This window comes from Castor canadensis, chromosome 7 (genome assembly GCF_047511655.1).
Source record: "Castor canadensis chromosome 7, mCasCan1.hap1v2, whole genome shotgun sequence".
NCBI classification, from domain to species: Eukaryota; Metazoa; Chordata; class Mammalia; order Rodentia; family Castoridae; genus Castor; species Castor canadensis.
In genome coordinates this window covers 10914711-10938923 of record NC_133392.1, presented here as the reverse complement: position 1 = coordinate 10938923, position 24213 = coordinate 10914711, and the positions used below count along the sequence as shown (strand labels likewise).

General features: G+C 36.9%; 1 protein-coding gene across 2 annotated transcripts in view; it reads left to right on the top strand.

Annotated features, from left to right (window-relative positions):
* Wdr11 (WD repeat domain 11) overlaps positions 1-24213 on the top strand; it is a 57557-nt gene that overhangs the window by 17744 nt on the left and 15600 nt on the right. The window contains exons 10-16 of one of the 2 annotated variants that reach the window (XM_074078191.1): positions 1837-2013; positions 4292-4376; positions 8961-9067; positions 10916-10991; positions 19330-19438; positions 21577-21701; positions 22346-22493. In XM_074078191.1, the coding sequence (XP_073934292.1) occupies positions 1837-2013; positions 4292-4376; positions 8961-9067; positions 10916-10991; positions 19330-19438; positions 21577-21701; positions 22346-22493 (827 nt within the window). The remainder of the gene's footprint in view (positions 1-1836; positions 2014-4291; positions 4377-8960; positions 9068-10915; positions 10992-19329; positions 19439-21576; positions 21702-22345; positions 22494-24213) is intronic. The other variant, XM_074078192.1, reaches the window with a different exon arrangement.

The following is a 24213-nucleotide window of genomic DNA, read 5'->3' as shown; positions in this document are numbered from 1 at the left end:
ACAGCAATAGGTGGAAAAGCCAAAATGTGAACCCCGTCCTCCTGGCTCCTGAGCTGGCTCAGCAGTGCCCCTGACTCCTGCCTGCTCCACTGTTGTCTGGGGCAAGACCCAGACCTCTCAACACCTGGTTTTCATGATGCCTGCTAGTTGTAGAGTTCCTCAGTCAATGGAGCTTACTTTTACATTTGAAGTTCTTTCTATTCAACAAATTCATAGGAATAAGTTGAGGCATACTTAGTAGTTTTGCAGAATTCATTTTATTGGTGACATAATTTTCTGAGTTAATTGACCTGATCTGTTTTTAATATAAAATATTAAAGTGAAAATAATTATATCATACATGAACAGAACTAATTAGTAATATGAAAACTGTAGGAGGTTGAATTTTATGCTGTTCAGGGATTTAAGTGATATAAATCACAGTATTTAGAAACAAAAGGATGCAGATTGTATAGCAGTTCTTGACAGTGTAGTTGGTTTAAGTATTAAATAAGTAAAGCTTTGTCACTTGAAAACATTTTAATTAAAACTTTTAATTTGAAATTCACTGTGTACTTAGTGATAATTAAAAGCAATTCAGTTAAATACAGAGGCTGATTTATATTCATGGGATAAGGCTGCTGCTTATTAAGGCCTAATCTGCCCTCCCTCATGAATTGCCTCTTATGGAAAATACTTAAAAAATGTGATGGTTCCCAGGAGTCAACTCTAAGAATACACATATGTGTATGTGGTACCTACCTTCTGAACTTCCCTTTCCTTAATATTCCATCTAATGTTGCCAAAGTAAGCAGAGATCAGTATCAATTACAGGGCCAATCCTAAGGGATATTTTAATTAGATTAAATTGATACCTATTTTTTCTGTATGTTTTATAGATTTCAAAATCACATTACTAAAACAACTTCATAGACTCAAAGGATTATATTCATAGTCCTATCACCCACACAGTAATTTATATTTATTTTTCATAATATGCATATATATGATTCTTTGGATGTGTGTATACATACATATGCAGATATATATTTGTGCATATGTTTGGTGTGTGTACTTGTAAATTCACTCCCACCTACTTTATTATGTTCTGTTGGCATATTAATCCCAACATTTAATAGTGGTCTGTAGGAAGGAAAGTTGTATGCCTTTTTAGTGAACAGTCTTAATGTTTTTGTATTTTCTATATTCACATTTTGTTAGAATGGTTTTTACTGGAGTCATCTTTTTTAGTTTGAGACATGGTAACCTATGTATAAGCAATGCATATGAAAATAATGTCATTTGAGACTCAATGACCTACAGTGACAGTTTATATATTATATGTTATTTGTTAAAACATGTAATATATCTTATTTTATGTACTTACATACACAGAAATTACAAACTTTAAATTTTGTAACTATGTCAGTGCATGAAGACTTCCTGTTAGAAGTCATCAGTGAGTCCTTTGATTGTTCTTACAGAGTAAGAACGAGAGGCCATACGATGGAAATGTGATATAGCATGAAAAGGTCTCTACTCCAGCTTTGCTTGTTTTGCAGCCTCTGTTTAGTGCCCTCATACAGGAACTTTGGTGAAACCATGTTTCTTAGATTTAGGTCCCTGAATTCTGCATAGCAGTATTTGGGAGCTATCTGTCCTTCGAGGTGTTAATGATGAAATTTAAGTCCTGTAGCCATGTACAGAGCCATGTGGCCCTGCTTGCTTTGGCCACTAGAGTGACACATCACACCCTGGCTTCTAAGCCTGTTGAACATGTCCACTGAAAAGTCTCTTCTGACCTTTAAGATCAGCATCCCCTTATAATTAATATTTTGTTTTTTGATGACAAATCAGGGCAAAGCGCAATTGCTGGGGAGGAGCATCCCAAAGGTTCCACTCTGCAGGAAGTGCACCTCAAATTTCTGCTAACAGGACTGCTTTCAGGACTGCCCTCCCCTCAGTTTGCCCTTCGTATGTGCCCACCGCTGACCACAAAAAACATCAAGATGTATCAGCCACTGCTTGCTGTTGGTGAGTGTTTGACCTGCTGTTTTTTTGGCTCATTTTATATTATGTTTAGAGAAAAGCCTTTATTCTTTTTGAGAATTCTTTAAAAGAAGGAATGGGCTGAGTGAACTCATACAGATACCCATATTGAAACATTTTTAATCACAGTGAAACTTACCTGTGCAAGATTTGACAGTCACGTTTCTCTTTTCTTGGACCTCCCCAGTACCTCCCTGGTCTTTCTGCATATGTCATTTTGTATTGGATCTTTTGTTAACAAGGTAGTCATAATTAATAGTTTAATAATATGTTCTTTATTTGCTAAAAATTGTGTAGTAATGTTGTTTAAGTAGGCTGTGATCCCCATAAATATATTTGCTTTTTGGTTTGAAATGGCATTATTTTTCTGTTACAGATAGAAAAGTTTGTCTGGGCTTTGACTTGCTATCACATTAATTTCATAGCAGTGGTATGAACCTAACTTCCTTTGCAGAGAATACCAAAATTTAGTTTGTTCTTAAGTACATATATTTCTCTAAATATTTTTTCAATAGTTTATTTATTTGAAATATTGAACGTATCTTCTTAAGATGCTATTGATTGACTTCTGGCTTTCTCCCCAAGTCTACAAACATGTGACTTGTGATTCTTTTTCTTTTTTCCTAACTGAAACCTGACCACATTTATTTTGTAGCCAACATGTCTCAGCTTAATGGCTGACTCCTGAATATAACAGCTCCTTTAGGTATTCTTTGGGTATTTTCCTGTTTGTTTGTTTTTTAATTATTTGTGGTTGTCTTGTGAAAGTGGTCTTCATTTGAAGAATCAATAGTTTGTGTGTGCATATGTCCAGATTTATAAAAATTCAGGTAAGTATTTAATTTTTACCTTAACATCGATTGATTCATCTTTAACATTTTACAGGTTTTAGTTAGGACTCATCAGTGCACATGTCAGTGTACCTAACTACCTAACTTGTCAATTGGGATTTTTTTCAGTTTCTTGAGGAAAATTCTTGTTGCTACAGTTATATAATAAGAGTTATATTAAATCCTGTGATTTCCATTATTGAATAAGTTCTCACTCATAGTAAATGTCATCATTTACTGACTTTATTACAGCAAAACAAAAGTAAGAAATATAAGTGCCTAAAGTTTTGCAATGTCACACAAGGAAAGATAAGCAGTTCATTTTTCTTGTGGTCCTAGGATATTAGATCATAGGTTTGACTGCAAGAATCACTTGACTGTTAAGAAGGTCTGTTCATTGAAAATTTTTAGTGATTTTCAGTACCAGAGTTGTTTTTATGAGCTAGATGATAAGTGTAAGCAGCTATCAAGTGTACTTTCCTAGAAGAGCTATTTAGAAGATTTTCTGGAGCTTTTTTGAACAAATAAGCTAAAATTAGAATTTGTCTATCATTTTTACTTCCATTTCATTAGTTTGTCTGACTCCATTCATCCTTTTAAATCGTACACTGAAAAAATGACTGTCCAAACAATTATACTGTTCACTCTTCTAGCTTAGCTCGTAAAACCTTTTAGAGAGTAGAACTCCTCAAGTGAGTCATATGTTTTCTGCTTAAGCTTCAGCCATACAGCTTGAGACCACCAAAACTTTAGGAATGGAGTGACTATGAACTCTTCACTGTGGTGATAATAGGACCGCATAGTTAACCAAGTTAGTGCTCATGGCCAAGTGCTTGCTTTGTGCCAAGTGCTTTACACTGAGTGCTTTACATATGTCATCTTATTTCATCTCTAACAGGTGAAAACACAGGGTTAGCATTGGGCACGTAACTCACCCAGGAAGTACAGAGTCAGGGATGACCCAGGCTTCTTTAACTGCAGAAATCACATTTTACCACCATACTTTATTATCTTGTCTTGACTATATAATGAGAGAAAACAAAAATTTAAAAAAATAGAAAGAGGTGGTTAATGAGCTCACCTAGGTGGCCTTTCTGAAGACTATAATAAACATTCTGAACCTCAAAATTTGTAAACTCCTATGTATAGGGAAGCTTAGGAAAGTGCCTTTTCAAATTGCTGTCTATGTTGATTCTGGTTTTAAATCTTTCACTGAAGATCTATCCCTGGAGTTAGGTGAGATTTTAGAGCATATGAGAGTAGGCTCACTTTTGTGAAGGAGAATAATGGAAATGCGTTCTTTTCTTTAAAACACATAGTTGGGTCCCTTTCATAAAAGATAAATGTAAAACGTTTATACTCTAGAAAAAAGACTTGTTGGAAAGACTGAGCACTCCCTCATAATTAATGCCTTCTGTACATCATTTTGGTAGGTACAAGTAATGGTTCTGTCCTGGTATACCACCTAAACAATGGTCTGCTACACAAGGAGTTAAGTGTCCACTCATGTGAAGTCAAGTGAGTATGCTGCTGTGATGTTGAGATAAAAAACATAATACAAGAAAAAAGTTCTCATAGACTTTTTCTACACTGAGTACTCTGCAGCAGTATCTACAGCTGTGATTATTTGCCTGAAAAGTTCAAATAATAAATATGCATTTCCAACTAATGGAGTGCTAATCAAGGATGAGTGCTAATTGCCTCCTTGTGAAGGACGTAAGCAGTTTTTATTGCTGTATATTGTTTATTTTTCCTAAAGACCAGGTTATTGTCTCACTGGAAGTCACTGTGTTGCCTTGTTCAGGTTTAGTTGGATGAAGATCCATCACAGCAGTAGGACTGCTCATGACAAACTTGAATAAAGTAATTTTAATTGTTAATTAATCTTAATTATGTCTTTGTTTGGACACCATTAGGAACGGCCCAAAGTTGATTAGCATTTATTCTTTGATTTCGAGACACGTGCTGTGTGTGCAGAGACATCATGAGAATGCTCCGCTGGCAGCAGAGTGCCCTTGCTTTCTGCTGCACAGCATTGTGATGCTGACTGCAAGGCTGGTTTGCTTTTTTGCCCTGTCTTTTTGACAGACTGTGAAATTACACATATATCATGCAAATTTCTAGTAGTTTGGGTGATCTTTTAATGAGAGTGTAAGAAAGGCCATTTTCTATGTCCTGTCCATCTAGCCATATGTGTACATGAAAGTTTTTGGCAGACTGTTAGTGAAAATGCTATTCTGAGCAAATGCATTTTCTAGATGGGAAGGGTCCACCCTTTGAGTATCACAACTTCTGATTGTAATGGAAATCTTTGCCTTACTCTTTCAAATGCATTGTTTGTCGTACATCCCACAAGACTATTGTGCTGTGCCCTCCTGTGTCTTCCCAAATACACCTACATTGAGCTGGAATTTCTTCAAAAGCACTGGATCTGGGGTCTAGCAGCACAGGCATTTGTTTAGTGTCTTATTAGACTGGGCTTGTCTTGTCTTCTCTGTGACAGGGCTACAGTTGCTATTCTGGCACTTCTAATAGCCTTTGCTGCCTCTGCTCATAGCTTCTCTTCATTTCTGCTGTTTTACCCCCTGCCTCTTGTATAGTGTTTTCTTTTAGGGCTAACACCAAGCATTCAAAACTCTCCATTTAAGCAGTGCTTGTTTTATGGATTAAGTATTAATACAATCATACATGGATGCTCCATATCTCATAGAATTTTTTCCTCTTAACTGACACTTACTTTACATTCAGGGATGTTGCCCAAGAGGATGCTAAAATCCTATTGTCTTTTGTATTTCAATTAATGCAATTTTAGCATTTCAATTAAAAACCATTACAACGATTCACAGGTGTGTTATAAAAACTTCTGAACTGATTATTAGCAAACCCAATGCATTCTATATTTTTATATGCAAATTAAGGCTAACTTTTAGAAGTTGTTTTCTTTGTATGTGAATCTTATGTATACACATATGTATACAGCTGTGCTGTTGCAGACAGTTACATGGGTGTGCTTCTTTAAAATTACGATGTTTTAATCAGGGATGCTTTACGAATGTCTGTTGAGCATCTCATGTAAGGCTGTAGACAGAGCCTTTGAGGCTTATAATCTAGTGGAAGATACCTAGAAGCAACAAAGCAGAGTGGTGCATGTTAATTTTCTTAGATTATTTGTGTTTGTCCAGTTTAAAATACTACTATTTTGGATATCAAAAATTAACAGTTTATATGTCTATAAAAGCATTGATCGACAGCATTCCTTTGATTACACTGAGTGATTTGTAGAAAATAAAATGATCTGTTTTTTTGACTTGTAAACTTGCAGAAGAATCTTAGAATGTTAAGGCCTTTCAGAATTGTGTCCTTGTACCCTACTCCTACCCCCCATGTTGACAAGTAGCCTTTGTAAGATCCCCAGTAGATAGTCAACAAACCTGGCTTATGAGCCCATAGGAATCAGAATGCCAGGTACCTGAGGATAGCTTCTGAAGTTATAGCTGTTTCAATGGGTGAGAATCCTGCCAAAAGAAACAAAAAATTCTAAAGCATAAAAGAGCTGCAGTTCTTTGTCTTTTAGATACCTTAGTGTAAGTTATGGCTGTCCTCATCCTGCTAATAGTGTGGAGCTCACCTCAAACTTATGTTTGACAAAAATTCATTCTTTACTTCAAAGAAATAATCCCCTTCTTACCGAATCCACTTTGAAGTCCAGCATGATTTTTACTTTCTTCATATGTAAGCTGCTGCTATAATCTGTTCAAAGCAGCAGCTGCTGGTTGACAGATGAGCATTCGCTGCAGTCTTGTTATATCCTGTGCACTGGAACATTTGTGAACAGAGGAGAGCACTTCTGTGAATATGCACGCTACTAATGCATATAAGGAGTACTAGGCTTTTCTTGGACATCATTCGTTTAATCTAAACTTATGAGTACTGTCCATGGCTGGAGAGACCCAACATGTTGCCTCCTTTCAGAGAGTCTGGGGTTGGGGGTAGCTCAGTAGTAGAGTGCATGTCTAGCATGTGTGAGACCCTGGGTTCCATTCCAGCAAAACGCATACACATGCACACACAATTACCACCTTGCACGGTGTTTTTCAGCCACTCACACTATTGCCTCAGTTGGTCAGGCCTAGATTAAAATGCCAGTTGACCTCTGGGTCTCAGCTTTAACAGTCTTCCTTACCTTTAACTGTTCCCTGGTTGGGCCCCGAGATCTGATCATGGGTAACTCTTACACTGACAGCTCTTGTTCAGCTCTGCACCAGTCTTTTTTATAGTAAGTAATGCAAAATACACACCTCTTTTCTGCTAGATGCAAGCTCTTAGAAGTAGAGTAGTTATACCATCTTTCATTTACAGCTGCATTTCCAGTGCCTAGCAGTCACTAGCACATACTGGGTATTTAACATAAAATTTCAAATGTGATGAATGATGAGTGGGAGGCCAGAATTACTAGTGTCCAGAGATAATTAATAATTTATTCAGATTCTAGCAACAAGATCTGGAAGGTGAGTCTTAGGATTTCTGTGGACAAACAAATTTGATTGAAGCTGCCAGAATGTCCAAAGACATTCCTTTGTTCTTTTGTTTGCTGTAGAAAAGTTGAACACTGTTACATGTTAGGAGAAAGAAAGGAGAAGTGAGACAATGAACTTTTCTACTGAATAATTAACCAAATTTGTAAGGTGTTCATTGTAGGTGTATTTGAGTTTAGTTAATGGGGCGGTCTAATGAAGAAAATAGGGCTGGAGTTAGCTCTTGAAGAAGGGTAATAATTACGATGATTGCCAGTATATAGTGCTTTCTGTGTGCCTGTCTAGCAAATGAGATGCAGGGAGCAGTGTGGAACCAGGACTTCAGTCCAGTAGTATTTGAAGAGGGAAAGAGGGAGGTCGTTCCAGGTTTGGACATAACTTTAAGTTTAAATGGTTATAATCCTGTATGATGAGAGCAACTGCCAGCTGTTGCAACTATTATTTGTAGCTCACTTTGGGTTGTGTTTGCCCCTATGCCAAAAGACAAATAGGTGGGTGCACAGGGATTAGTGAGGACAACTCCTCTAGTTAAAAAACAGATAAGGTTCAGACCATGGAATGGGAAACTAGGTTAAATAGGATCAGGCAAATGGCTGGATGCCCTTGAAAGCCACAAAGAGGTGTTGGTATGATGTAGGAAGCCATCGTACTGGTTGGGCAAATGAGAGAGACAGAAAAGCAGTGTTCCATGCCAAATCTAACCATTGCGTTCATGTTGGTCTAGAAATGAATAAACAAAGTCAGGTATCAGTAAGGCCTCAAAAGTAAATGTTTTAGGCTTAGGATTTTAGGCCATAAACTTTCTGTCACACCTACTTGATGCTGCTGCTGTGTTACGAGGGCAGCCATAAACAATGTGTTTTTGGAAATGGCGGTCCTGTAAATGCTGATGAGCAGTTTCGATGGAACTGAGATTTAGACTTCCCTCTCAGCCAGCCTCTGTGCCGGTAAGCAGTGCAGAGCCTGTTAGTATGAAAAACATGCCATCACCTCTGGTCAGTACCCACATTAATCAGATTCCCAGGGCTTTCAGGTCATGGTTTGCTGTGTTGTCAGATGTGTCCTTCTTTTCGAGACTTGTTTTGTGCTTTTCTGTAATTGCTGTGGCATTTGCAGCTATCATCCACTTTCTGATCTTAACAGCTCAGGTTGTATTCTTTGCTCTAGGAATTTCTGCTTCCTAACCAACTAGGTATTTTGATAAAATTTCGTAAAATTACTAAGTGTACACAACTTTAAGGATTTTGTTCAGAATACTTCTATACCACTTATTTTTAAGCCGTTGGATTCCAGAAAAATGCTCCAATGTGACTCTCCCTGGCCAATTTGCTATAGTTATTTTAATAATGGTATGAATTCTGATAATTAAACTATCTTGTCATTACACTTGGAGATAAAGTTTTAATTAGAAATAATTTCATGTGTGTCAGAATGTATGATAATGTCTCAAAAGGTAATAATATTATTTTTAATTTGTGTAATAAAATTAGGTCAAAGAAAAACCTGATTTTTCAGATAAACTTGTCAAATAAAAAAGGTATTAGATTAATCTTTTTTTAATTTCTAGGGGTATTGAATGGACAAGTTTGACCAGTTTTCTTTCTTTTGCTACCTCAACACCAAACAATATGGGTTTAGTGAGAAATGAACTTCAGCTGGTTGATCTTCCAACAGGTCTGTAAATCTAGATTAAAAGATTGAAAATGGTTAGTCATATTGACTGAAGATGCTGCTCTCTTTATAAAACATGTTCCAGAGTGCTTCCTTGGACCTTGGAGTTACTCTTGCAGTCTGTGTTTTTGTGTCCATTCTTTGCTTCTGTAATGATTTCCCTAGAAAAGTCTTCTTATTGTTTGTGTGGAAATACCATTAACACGTATCCAAGGTAAAATGGAATGGCACTAGGTGAAACAGTTGGGTTCATAAAAACAGTGATGCCATCTACTTTAAGTACAGTGTTTTACATGTATCTAAAAGCCCATTTTAAAATAACTCTTTGAGTTAGACTTTTAAATTCTCTGTTTAAAGTTTGGGCCTTTGTAGGAAACCCTTCAAAACAGTATAGGTTAAAGATAGTTTTTAAATGCTCACATTTAAACTTTTGATAATTGGCTGACTGACTGGATAGGGACACTTCATGTGGAAGTTTGAAGTCTTTAAAATAGAAAATAGTCCAATAAAACTTGCTCAGCATTATTTAAAATATACAGCCCAGTGAGTTTCAAAATAAAGGACTTGGATAGTGAGACTTTAAAGTTTTTTTTTTTTGTATAGACAATGATTTCAGATAGGTTTTTTTTTTTAAACAAATTAGGTGAGTTTCTTTAAAATAATGTAGTAAAATGAATATACATAGATGATTTTAAATAATAACATGTATGTGTGTCACAAACCCGGTTTGCAGCCGTTTTTCTCATATTGTCGATATGTGTTTCTAAGCTCTCAAAGACGCAGTTGTTTCATTCACCCCTCCTTTAGTCCAGATTCGCTCTAGTCTCAGGAAATGACCTGCCAGTCACCCTGAGCCCCAGATCCCTGCTTTGCTAACATGCTGGCCCCGCTTCTCCCAGTGACACAGATCCCAGGATGAAGTATGAGAAAATATCCCTGTGTGTTTTTTTCCAGTAGGTCTAACTTTAGAACTGTTAGATAAGTCTGTCTTTCATAGATTGTTTTTGAAGAACAAATGCTTTTCGTGATAGTTGTTGACTTTCTTAAGTGGAACATTTCAAGTTCACTTTTGTAGACTTTTATAGTGAGATCCTCTAAGGAAAGCAGTAAACCAGCAGAGCCAGTACAGGGCAGAGGGGTTTGGGGAATGTTAGTGACCCTAGTTAGTTCCACTTGGCTGCAACGGGGCACACTTAGTGTCCACTTGTCTTTGAGTTGGTTATGTTGTCCCTTGCGTTTAATGTAAATAAGAGTCTAGGAAAAAAATGTTCACATCCATGTGTTCAAAGGTAGAATTTACGTGTTCTTATTCACAGAAAACCATTTTGCTTCTTTTGATTCCTGAATAACATACATAATCACTCTAGTTTTAGTTCTCTAATTTCAGTTTAAAAAGACATTTTGGTAGGAATATGTTAAAAATATTTTAATGTTTTGCACATGGGACAAGAAATACTAAACACCTGTTTCAAGAATTTTTCTCCCACATACCAATAAATACTGGCTAGTTTTTGGAAACATGAGGTGTTTTATATTTAAATATACTAGTAATATTTATAGTGAGCAGAAACCTTAAAAATTTAGAAAGTGATATTTCTAAATCTCTAAAATTGAATTATAGAATTTAAGAAACTAAAATGAAAATGTCTTTTTATAGAATAGATATTTGAATATAAGTAACATATTATTGATACCTTGTATTTTGGGAGTATTTTTAAATGTAATTATTAGAAAGAACTTAGAAGCAAATGGATGAGTGAAAGGGACAGGACAGATTGCATTGGTGTGGCTTTTATTTCTCACATGCTTTATGTGCTGTTTTACATTTTCTTTAATATTTACACTTCAAAGGTAGGAGCATTGCTTTTCGTGGTGAACGTGGCAACGATGAATCACCCATTGAAATGATTAAAGTATCTCACTTGAAGTAAGTGTAAATCTATGGTGTTATAATTACCTTACTTTTAATTTTTAAGGTAGTGGGAATATGCTAAAATATACATAGAATTTCTCTTTTTTCAGTAAATTTTTGTTAGGATATATTCATGATACGGGGGGGGGGAGGGTTCATAGTGATAATTCCGCATATTCTTATATTGTACATTAGTTGCATTGCCCCCAGCGTCTCTCCCCCTCAGCCCGCTCCTCCCCACACTTAAAGCAATTGCAAGAGGTTTTCTAGTTCTGTTTCATATAGGTATATGAAGTCCATCAACCATATACTGTCACCTTAATCTCCTTCCTTCACCCTCCTCCTCCCACTAGTACCCCCCAACACATACATACTGTGTCTATTTTAAGTCCTCGTTTTTGTAATTAATATTTGAGTTGACGTTCAGAGGGGTGTCTCAGTGTATGCCCTCTGTGGGTGAGCTTTACTTTGGTCTGTTCAATACCTTCGAATACTCTCCTTTACCCCTTTACCTCCCACCCCCCATTTTTCAATATCTTTTGGTACACATCCTTCTACCTTCACATCTTGTGGTGTGAGATATTACTGTTGCTGTATCATTCTCTTTTCCTTTCTCTCTTTCCCCAAGTTCCATAGTGTAGTTATACTGTCAACAAACATGTTCTACAACTGAGTTTGTATATGATCATGTTTGTTTTTGTGTATATGTTTATCTTTGGACCTACCTTCCATGTATGAGAGAAAACGTGCATCTTTTGTGTTTGTGATCCTGGCTAACTTCACTTAACATGATGTCCTCCAATTGCATCCATTTACCTTAAAACACCATGTCGTTATTCCTTCTGGCTGAGTAATACTCCATTGTGAATGTATACCACAATTTCTTGATCCACTCATCAGTTGTAGGGCATCTGGGTTGTTTCCAGAGCTTAGCTATTGTGAATAGTGCTGCAATGAACATTGGTGTACTGGCATCTCTACTGTATCCTGTTTTATGTTCTTTTGTGTAGATGCCTAGGAGTGGTATCACTGGATCGTATGACAGTTCTATCTCTAGTTTTTTGAGGAATCTCCATACTGTTTTCCATAGTGGTTGTACTAATTCGCATTCCCACCAGCAGTGTATAAGGGTTCCTGTTTTGCCACATCCTCACCAGCATTTGTTGTTATTACCCTTTATTCTGGGCATTCTAACTGGGATGAGATGAAATCTAAATGTTGTTTTGAGTTACATCTCTTTTATAACCAGGGAAGTTAAACACTTCTTCGTGTATTTACTAGCCATTTGTACTTTGTCCTTTGAGAATTGCCTATTTAATTTGTGTGCCCATTTTTTCTCTGGGGTATTGATTCTTTGCAGGCTGAGTTTTTTGAGTTCCCTGTAGATTCTGGATATTAGTCCCTTGTCATATGAATAGCTGGCAAAGATTTTCTCCCATACTGTTGGCTGGCTCTTGAGTGTGGTGATTGTTTCTTTTGCTGTGCGGAAGCTCTTTAGTTTGATGCAGTACCATTTGTTCATTGTTTCACTTAGATGCTGAACCTTTGGAGTTCTGTTTAGGAAGCAGTTCCTTCTACCTGTCTGTTCTAGTATATTTCCTACTGCCTCTTGGAAAATTGTTTCAAAGTTTCAGGCCTTATATTAAAGGCTTTGATCCATTTTGAATTGATTTTGGTACAGGGTGAAAGACAGGGATCTAGTTTCAGTCCTTTTGCATGTGAAAATCCAGTTTTCCCAGCAACATTTGTTGAAGAGGCTGTCTTTTCTCCATCATGTGTTTTGGGCTCCTTTGTCGAAGATCAGCTGGCTGTAGATGTATGGGCTTATGTCTGGATCTTCTGTTCTGATCCATTGGTCTTCCTGTCTGTTTTTGTGTTAATACCATGCTGTTTATTGTTAGGACTCTGTAGTATAGTTTGAGGTTGGGTATTGTGATGCCTCCAGTATTGGACTTCTTGCTCAGAATTGCTTTGGCTATTCGAGGTCTTTTGTGTTTCCATATGTACTTCACGATTGCTTTTTCTATTTCTGTGCAGAATGTCATTGAAATTTTGATAGGGATTGCACTGAACATGTAGATTGCTTTTGGTAGTATGGCCATTTTCAAAATGTTGGTTCTACCAATCTATGAGCATGGAAGGTCTTTCCATTTTCTGAAGTCTTCTTCAATGTTTTTCTTCAGTGGTTTATAGTTTTCATTAGAAAGGTCTTTCGTTTCTTTCGTTAAATTTATTCTGAGGTACTTCATCATTTTTGAGGCTATTATAAATGGGATTGTTTCCCTGATTTCTTTCTCATTCTGTGCACCGTTGGTATATAGAAAAGCTACTGATTTCTGTATGTTAATTTTGTATCCTGCTACTTTGCTGAAAGAGTTTATGATTTCTAGTAATTTTTCAGTTGAGTTTTTGGGGTCTCTTAGGTATAGGATCATGTCATCTGCAATTAGGAATAGTTTGACTTCTTTCTTCCCTTTTTGAATCCCTTTTATTTCTTGTTCTTGTCTTATTGCTCTGGCTAGGAATTCCCAAAGTGTATTGAATAGGAGTGAGGAAAGTGGACAGTTTTAGTTGTTTTCTCTTTAGTATAATGTTGGCTCTAGGTTTATTACATATAGCCTTTATTATGTTGAGGAACATTCTTTCTATTCCTAGTTTCTTCAGAGCTTATATCCTGAAAGGGTGTTGGATTTTGTTAAAGGCTTTTCTGGATCTATTGAGAGGATCGTGTGTTTTTTGTCCTTGCATCTGTTTATGTACTGTTTTACATTTATGGATTTACGTATGTTGAACCATCCTTGCATCCCTGCAATGAAACTGACTTGGTCATGGTGTATAATCTTTTTGACGTGTCATTGAATTCTGTTTGCCAGTATTTTTTTGAGAATCTTTGCACCTATATTCATTAACGGTAATGATCTATAATTCTCTTTTCTGGTTATGTCTTTATTAGATTTCAGAATGAGTCTGATGCTGGCTTCATAGAATGAGTCTGGTAGTGTTCTTTCCCTTTCTATTTCCCGGAAAAGTCTGAGGAGTATTGGTATTAGTTCTTCTTTGTATGGAGACTCTTTATTACTGTTTCAATTTTATTGCATGTAATAGGACTATTTAGGTGGTTAATATCTTCTTGGTTTGATTTTGGTTGGTTGCATGTGTCTAGGAATTTATCTGTTTCATCTAGATTTTCCAGTTTACTTGAATATAAGTTTTCAAAGTACTCTCTAAAGAGTCTCTGGATTTTGTTAGTATTTGTAGTTATGTCCCCTTTTTTATCTCTGGTTTTATTAATTTGGGTGTTCTCCCTCCTCTATTTTGTCATGTCAGTTCAGGGTTTGTTGATCTTGTTAATCTTTTCAAAGAACCAACTTTCTGTTCCATTGATTTTTTTTTTTTGTATAGTTTGTTTGGTTTCAATTTCATTTATCTCAGTCCTGATCTTTGTTACTTCTCTCTGCTGGTTTTGGATTTGGTTTGTTCTTGTTTTTCTAGGAGCTTAAGGTGCATGATTAGATTGTTTATTTGAGAGGTCTCTGTTTTTTTAATATAGGCACTTATGGCTATAAACTTTCCCCTTAGCATGGCCTTTGCTGTGTCCCACAGATTCTGGTAGGTTGTATTTTCATTTTCATTGGATTCTAGAAACTTTTTGATTCCTTCCCTTATTACTTTGGTCACCCATTGACTTTTCAATGGGTGAAAAGTATGTTGTTCAGTCTCCATGTGTTTGAATATTTTCTGGTGTTTCTTTTGTTGTTGAAGTCTAGTTTTATTTATTTTATCCTGATATATGCAGGAGGTTATTTTGATTTTCTTGAATTTGTTGAGACTTGCTTTGTGTCCTAGACTATGATCTTCTATTTTGGAGAAAGTTCCATGAACTGCAGAAAAGAATGTGTATTGCCTGATTGTTGAGTGAAATACTTTGTAGATATCAACCATGTCTATTTGGTCCAATGCATGGAGTAGCTCTGAAGTTTCTTTGTTAATCTTTTGTCTAGATGACCTATCTATTGGTGACAGTGGTATTCGGGTCTCCCACTATCACTGTGTTAGTGTCTGTCTGTGCTCTTATGGCCAATAGAGTTTTTTTGATGTAGATGGGTAGATTTGATGCCTCTGTGTTTGGTGCATATACATTAAGGATTGATATTTCCTCTTGATGAATTGTTCCTTTCATTAATATGAGGTGACTTTCATTGTCTCTTCTGATTGAATTTAGATAATGTCACCAAGGGGCTCACTACATATTGTGTAAATAACTGGTCTGGCATTGACTCAGTGAATTTGTTATTGCTAATTTATACCATCTAGGCGGGAAATGGAAATAGCACATCAACCTTGCTAATGACTAAGCCAGTCATAGCACTGTAATTGAGTCAAGGGTAAGATAACAGGTGATTAAAATCCCTCAACTTGCTACTCAGTGCCAGGAGCCTGCCACCACATACTAAGTGAATCCCAGGCTCCAGGCTTTGCTACTTTGGTGGTGCCAGGAGGCCTCTCTCCCCACAGAGCATGGAAACCCGGTACTCACCACTATCCCTGACAGCAAGAGAGCCCCGGATCCCCCCTACCACCCCATCCTCCCCATTGCAGCCTCAGATTAGAATGCCAGGCTTGTACCACTGTGCGCAGCTGTTGGTTAAGATGGGGTCTTAGAAACTTTTTGCCTGGACTGGCCTCGAACTGCAATCCTCCTATCTCATTCTCCCAAGTAGTTAAGATTACCAGCATGAGTCACTGGCACCTGATTTCTTTCAACAGTATTTCGTAGTTTTCAGTGTATTTGTCTCAACATATCATTTTAAAAATTTTTGTGTTTTCTTTGATGCTACTATAAAGGGAATTTTTTAAATTTCAGTTTCTAGTTATTATTTTATACTGAAATAGTTAATTTTTTGATACTAACTTTGACATCATGCCAACCTTAGTTATTAGTTCTAGTAGTATCTTTGTTGATTCCTCAGGATTTTGTACAAACTTTATCATTTGCTAATAAAAACACTTTACATCTTTTTTCCCAGTCTGTAGGCCTTTTATTTCTTGCTTGGTTGCACTGACTAGGGCTCTGCTAAGCATTGAATAGAAGTAGTGAGAGCTGAAATATTTGCTGTGTTCCAGGACTGTAAATGCTGGACATTTAATGCTATATAAGCACCATTTTTCCCTGTAGTCTATAGTTTTTTGAGGGTCTCACTATACAGTCCAGGCTAGCCTCACAACTCACCATTGTAGCCCGACAGTCCTGCCTCAGTCTCCTGAATGTAGGGATTATAGGCATGGGCCATTATGCCTAGCACAATAGCCTGTAATTTTTTTAATTCATTTATTCACATGTGCATACATTGTTTGGGTTGTTTCTCCCCCCTGCACCCCTCCCCCATCCTCTCCCCCCTTTCCCCCTCAGTTCCAGGCAGGTCCTGTTCTGCCTTTATTACTAATTTTGTTGAAGAAAAGAGACAAGCATAATAAGACAAAGTGTTTTTGCTAGTTGAGGGTAGCTATACAGAAAGATTCCGAGCATTGCTTTCGTGTACACGTGTTATGACCCAGGTTGATTCATCTCTAACTGATCTTTACCCTGGTTACTGATCCCCTTCTCATGATAACTTCTGTTGCTTTAAGGTTTCTGTATTAGCTCCTCTGGAGTGGGGACATCAAATGCTTTCATGTTTTGGGTTTTCTACCTATTTCTATATTACCCATATGTTCTCTCCCCTTGTCATGTGGTCCCAGTCCAACCACATTGCTGCATTTGCCCTAGATCTAAAGTCTGCATGTGAGGGAGAACATACAATTTTTGGTCTTCTGAACTTGGCTGACCTCGCTCAGAATAATGTTCTCTAGTTCCATCCATTTACCTGCAAATGATAAGATTTCATTCTTCTTCATGGCTGAGTTAAATTCCATTGTGTACATGTACCACATTTTCTTGATCCGTTCATCAATAGTGGGGCATCTTGGTTGTTTCCATAACTTGGACAGTAGCCTATAATTTTTGATAAGGTGTGCTTTCATTTTACTTTACCTCATAATATTTTAACATTTCCATCACAGGATATTTATAGATATATTTTTTAACTTCAAACTATTTAAGTGTTTTTCCAGATACACATTTCTGTTATTTGTTAGTTTCTGTTGTAGTCAGAGAACATATTTTATATATTTAAATTTTAATGTGATTTGTTACATGGCCCAGAATATGGTCTATCTTAGGGAATGTCTCACGTGCACTGTGAAAAGTTCTATCTTCTACTGTTGTCGGTTACAGAATTCTATAAAGGTCAGTCCTAGTTGATTGGTATTGTTAAGTCTTCTCTGATTGTTAAGTCTTCTGCTGATTTTCTGCCTGCTTATTCTATGACTTACTGGAAGACGAGAGCTAAAATCTGTAGTTTTAGTTGTGGATTCATTTAATTTTCTTTTGAAGAACTCAAGTTTTTCCTTTGGGTATTTTGAAGCTCTATAATTTGATAAATACATATTTAGGATTATTACTGTCTTTTGATAGGACTGGGGTTTGAGCAGAGGGCCTGACACTTGCAAAGCAAGTGCTCTACCACTTGAGCCATACATCCAGTCCATTCTGCTCTGGTTATTTTGGAGATGGGGGTCTCTTAAACTATTTTCCCAGGCTGTCCTCAAACCTCAACCCTCTGGATCTCTGCCTCCCAAGTAGGATTACTGGCTTAAGCCACTGGCACCCACTGTTAAGTCCTTTTGATTAATTAACTTCTTTATTATTGAGAAAGATCCTCTTTCTCTTTGATATTATTCTTTGTTTGAAAAGATTCGCCTGCTTTTAGTATACCACTCTTTCTTTTGGTTAGTATTTACATGGTATGTATTTTCCATCCTACGTGTATCACCTGTTCTCTTTATGCAATGTAATTAGGGCTTGTTTGACTGATCTGACATTCTCAGCTTTCTCATTATAGTGTTTAAATTATTTGTATTTAGTGTGATTATCAGTAAGGCTAGGTTTAAATCTGCCATCTTGCTAATTATTTTATGTTTCTATTTTTTCATTTTAAGTGAATTAATTTATTAACTTTAATCTCTAACGTGAAAAATGGCATTTGCTGTAATGTGCATGAACAGAATTTCTTTGGAGGTCCGCAGTAATTTTTAAGTGTGCAAAAGAATCTTGAGACTAAAGAGTTTAAGAAATCTCTCGGACTTTTGAGACTCTAGTCTCTCCTGCTTTTGGTCTTAACTCTGTACACTCCTGCTAAATTCATATCCCTAAACAACTGATCACGTTGTGTTCTACTTCAAAACATTCAGCATGATTCACTGTTTTCTATGGAATAAGTCCTGCTTAACTGAGCATGCATGGGAAGTGCTAAAGTGTTTCAAGATTCTCAAGTTAGTTGTCGTTTTCATAATTGTTCTCACATACCCTGTGTTGAAGGTACCATGTTCCCCAGTACACTGTCCTTTCCTGTCTTTTGTCACTTGTCACATTTGTAACTGTCTGCAGTGCTTTTTCCTGTTGTCAAAATTAATCTCCACAGTATTTACTACGTTCTTATATTAGTTATTTATATATATGCCTTTATAATACATATAATGAACTGTATAACATAGTGTATAATCTATCATGGCTTATAAAATTCTTTTGTGAATGCTGTCCTTTTTTTAAATTCATATGGTATTTTGTGAGTTAGGTATGACAGGTATTAACACCATTTTAAAGATAATAAAACTCAAAAAGGAGTCATATGGCTTATCTGAAGCCCCATAACTATCAAGTGGCAGGAGTGGTCCTGTGTGGAAAAATCCAAGTCCCTCGGTACACTGAATCCAGGGCTCTTCTTGTTTTGTCACATTTCCTTGATGCCACCTATTGTGTGTGGATGATGTCTTTAGTTCCTTGCTGTGGTTACTGTGGCGTCACATTTGTTGAATTGCATCCATTGACTTTATTTCATATTTCCAGTCCTGACAGAAAGTGAAAAGAGTGGCATTTGTGGCAGAATGATAAAAATCTGGATACTTCTTGTTTAATTTTTACCATAACTGCATACCATTTCTTTGAGATAGGTGATACTATTCCCATGTCAGATATGAGAAAGTGAGCCTCGACAGCATTAAGTAAGTCATGGAACTAGGATTTTGAATTGAGGCCACTCTTCTGAACTGGACTCCTTGCCTCAGTTGCGGCTGTATGTGCTCCTGAAGGTCATCTCAGAGCTTTACTTTCTGTGACTCTTGGTCATGGGCTGCATGTTGGTTTAATTGCCTGCACTCAGGATGTGCCATCTGAGTTTAGTTTTTTATTTGTACTAGTTCTTACCAAAAGGGGGTTTTTGGTAATTTTGTTTATTTTTGTTGTTGTTTATTTTAGGCAATATTTGGCAATTGTATTTAAGGATAAACCCCTGGAGTTATGGGATGTTAGGACTTGTACCCTTCTTAGAGAAATGTCCAAAAATTTTCCTGCAATAACTGCATTGGTAAGTTCAAGAATTAGTTTATTTAGGTGTGCATGTCTGTGGCAGATGTTTTTCTGTAGCTTGAATTGACATCATTACTGCCATATATTTTCTTGTTAAACAAATATGTGTTCAGGGAAGATAATGTAAATAACTTGAGATAACTCTTATGAAATTGGATGGGTCAGTTAATACTACATTGGTACAATTCCAGTTAAAATTCCATTTGGATATTTTGAGTAACATATTAAACACGTTTATAAAAGAAGAAAGGTCCTAAATGGATAAGTCATCTTTGAAAATATGAGGAGTCACTAATGGGAGGTGTAGGTGGGGGTGGGACCCTTGCTACCTGATCCTAGTACATATTACAAACCATGGAAATAAAAACCAGTGCCATGCTGACACAATAACCAAAACTGTACTGATGTAATACAGACCTCAGAAACAGACCCATGAATATTTAGGAGCAGTAAAGCAGCATACAAACCAAAGAGGATGGATAGACTGTGTAGTACACAGTATTGAGAAAACTGGCTCACCTTAGTGACAAAAGCATTGGATTCCTACTTAAAACTAAATACAGAAGGTTACTTTTGTGACCTAAGGCAAAAAAGGACATCAGAATTTCAAAACAAGGAGAAAAAATAGTGAATTTGATTATTTCAAGATTGATGATTTCTGTTTGACAAGGATACTGTTGTCAAAGTTAAATACAGAAGATGATTTTAGGGTTTTTGTGGGAGTGTTTTGTTTTGTTTTTAGTGGTACTGGAGATTGAACTCAGGGCCTCATACTTGCTAGTAGGTGTTCTACCACTTGAGCCGTGCCCTTAGCCCTTTTTTGCATTGGTTATTTTTGCTTTGTGTCTGGGCTGACTTGAATTCCTATTCTCTATTTATACTTCCCTGCATAGATGGGATGACAGGCATGTACCATCATATTCAGCCATTAGTTGAGATGGGGTCTTGTGAACTTTTTGTCTAGACTGGCCTTGAACTGCCATGTTCCCGATCTCCACCTATCAAGAAGCTAGGATATAAGATTGAGCCCCCGGAACAGACCAAAAAGATGTTTTCTGAAATGAAATTTTCCAATGTCTAAAATTAGCAAGGAATTCCTATAAATCAACAATGAATAAACAGGCACCCCAATGGAAAAATGGACAAATATGCAAACATTTAATGAATGGCAGAGAAATCTAAAAGGTCAATAAGCATGTAAAAAAGTTCAAGCTCATCAGTTTTTAGAGAAGTGCAAAGTGAGAGAGCCATGATCTATCATCTAGATTAACAAAATGTGGAAAGCCTGACAACATCAAGTGTGGGTGGTATATCTGCGTGGGAATCCTGTGCACTGATCACTAGGCAAACAGAGACACTGCTGCAGCTGCCAAGCTTGAGGTTGTAAAAGAACTTTAGCAAGGATTGTTACTGCAGTGTTATTCGTCACCATGGGATTTTGGAAGCAATCTGGATGTCTTGCTGAGAGAACAGCTGTGGAGTGTTATATAGCATGCAGAAACAACTGGGAAGGACTTAAATATCTTAAAAGCAGTGAAGAGTGTGAACAGGATGGTATACAATGCAATACTATTTATGTAAACAAACTAGAAGTACATGCATGTGAGAGCTGAGTGTGGTGGCACATCCCTGTAGTCCCAGCACTAGGGAGGCTGGGAAGGAGGGTTGTGAATTCAAGGCACCCTGGGCTATATAGCAAGACTCTCTCTCTAAAAGAAAACATAATAAAATAGAGGATATCTTAGAAATATATGCATGTGAAATAACTGTGTTAAAGACTTTTGCATATGAAAATATACTAGATTAAACTCACCGGCATAGGTGGAAGTATAAAGGAATAAATACATAAAAGCAGTTTTGGATGGACCTATGCCTGCTAACAGGCCCTGATTGAAAGAGCATGATTCTCTCACCCTGTGTATAGAAGAGGTAGGTACAAGGTGGGGAATAGGAAGTATTGTAGTTGAATTTATTGTATTTTCATTTTGTAAAAACAAAAGCTTGAGAATTTCCTTTTGGAAGTTTGCCATTAAACTTTCCTACCGTTTAGCAAGAACAGTTCATGTGCAGTAATAGTAGGTAGTCCTGGGCAATGATGAGTGTGTGTCCAGCTGATTGTCTGTCTTTGCTCCACAGGAATGGTCACCATCGCACAACTTGAAGAGCCTGAGAAAGAAACAGCTTGCTACCCGAGAGGCCATGGCCCGCCAGACTGTTGTCTCGGATGCAGAGCTGAGTATCGTTGAGTCATCTGTGATCAGGTACAGTTTGCTGTTGCCTCCCAGTGTCATTTGTACTATCAGTATCATGGCTGGGAACTTGACAAGTGCCATCGAAAAGCATCTGTGGTAGCAACTTGGACTCCACTTTTGAGAATACTTGGTTTCATAGTTTAATGTATACCCAGATTACTAAAAAGTTAAATTTTATTATTTTATGCTTAGTGCAGTTGATAACATGCAATGTAGTCCACCCCTCAGCATCTGTTGGTGAATTGATCTAGTGCTATTCTGTCTCATTAACTTGAGCTTCTAAAACTCAAATGAAAGTAGCATAACCATCCAAGGAAATGTATTGGAGATTCTGAATTTATGTGCCATCCCCATTCACACCAATTTTACAAATAAAGAGCTTCAAAGGCAATGATCAGTATAATGCTGCAATTCTGTTGAGTTCTGCAGCAAAAAAATAGTTTACATCACTATTTCCCCCTGTACTGGTAAACTTTCTTCCATGATCTGACTGTTTGGGAGTGATCTAGATTTTTCCATTATTAGCTGGGCAAGATTAGTTTCAAACTTTTTTAGATGGTGTTAGACCTCCTTGCTAGTGCGTCTGTACTGTGGATGAATTATTATTGGGGGTCACTCTGTGAGGAAGATATCTTATTTTCTGTATCCCAAAGTTTGTTGCAGGAGGCAGAAAGCAAATCTGAACTCAGTCAGAACATCTCTGCTCGGGAGCATTTTGTATTTACTGATAATGATGGCCAAGTTTATCATCTCACTGTTGAAGGAAACTCTGTGAAAGACAGTGCTCGGATTCCACCAGATGTAAGTCTAACCTTTGACTAAATCTCCATCAAAAGTTCTCAGCAAGGAGTTCGTTGACCCATATCCAGTGAAGGCATAGTTAAGTTGAAAAACTTCTTTAGTACAGTGTAATGTAAATTTTACTATGTAAAGAGACATTATCACTGATTGAACTTATTCCACACTGCTAAGAGAATGGCATAACTATTTTAATTAAACATTTACCAGCACTACTCATTTTTATCATCATCATAATCCGTAAAGATTATCTTCATTTTATCTATAATGGAACTGAGGGAGAATGAGTAGCTTTGCCAGGGTTCCCTGGCATAGCAATGTAGCAGAGCAGTGTTTGGAATTCACGTCTGACTTCAGTATCCCATTTCTGTTTCATGCATTTCCCCAAAAGATTTGATTTACAATCTAGAATTATTTTTGGATAATTGGAATCAGGTTGTAAGTATAGTAGTTTTAACTGATTCATAGGTATCCTTTTTTGACCTGTGTAACTCTACTTTTTGTAGTTAATAATTTGTGTCAGTATGCATCTTATGGGTTGTTTTTAATAGATGGATTAAGAAAGTGTTAACTAATACAGACTATTATAATTGTTAACTGGAGGCACGAGGGGATTTTTAAAAATGTATATTAGTTTAAAATTGTCATTTTAAAATGAGATGTTCAAATATAAAGCCGTTGCCCAGATTGTGTAGGTGACTCAGGGTCTGGTGAGGTTGCAGTTAAGACCTTGCAGGGGCTGCAGTTACTGAAGTTAAGAGAGGCAGGTGGATCTGCTTCCAGGATGGCTCATTCACACAGCTATTGCAAACTAATGCTGGCTGTTAGTAACAGGCCTCAGTTCTTCCTCATGGGACCTCTCCATGGGGCTGTTTGAATCTCCTCACATGACAGCTGGCTTCCACCAGAATCAGTGTTTCAAGAGAGAACAAGAAGGAAGCTGCAGTGTCTTTTATGACCTTATTTCTGAAGTCACATTCTCTCATTTCCGCAGTATACTCTTGGTTCTCACAATAGCCATACTCTTTGTGGGAGGTGACTGCTGGGAGAGCCATGAGTACTGAAAGAATCAGTGGGCTGCCTTAGAGGCTGGCTACCAAATCTCCCCTATTAACAACTGTAGAAGAATTGAGGGCATACTCCTTTCCCCACCCAAAAAAAAAAAAAAAAACCATTCATTACTTGTAAGATGAAAGCTAACATGTGAGAGTGCTTCTCAAATTATAACTTAATTTTTACTTTTACATAGAGTAAGTCATACCTGAGACTTAGTAATGTCTGTTTTTAACCACCTATCATATTGTCATTTTTGAGATTTTGAAAGGATGAAAATAATGATAGAAATATTGAAGTTTGATGTTTGATAATTTTAATAGGAAAGTAAATGTAAATGCTAGAATTCACCCATGGAAGCCCAGTGCAATGTGTGGGCTATCCTTTGGAAAATTTCGGTTTGCTTTCTAAGCCTTTGTATAAGCCCCTCTTAGATTCCCAGAGAAGGCTCGTGTGAACTCTTCCAGTGCCACACACAGACAGCTCAGTCTCTTTGCTCTCTAATTACTTCATACTTGAGTTCAGAATGAATTTATAAACGATAACTTTTGAAATGCTAGTTCCCATCAATACTAACCTGCCCCTATAAATAAAAATTTTTTAATTGTGGATGTTAGATACATGAGCATTCTTTTTTTCAGGATGATAATTGCACTTCATCATTTTTTGG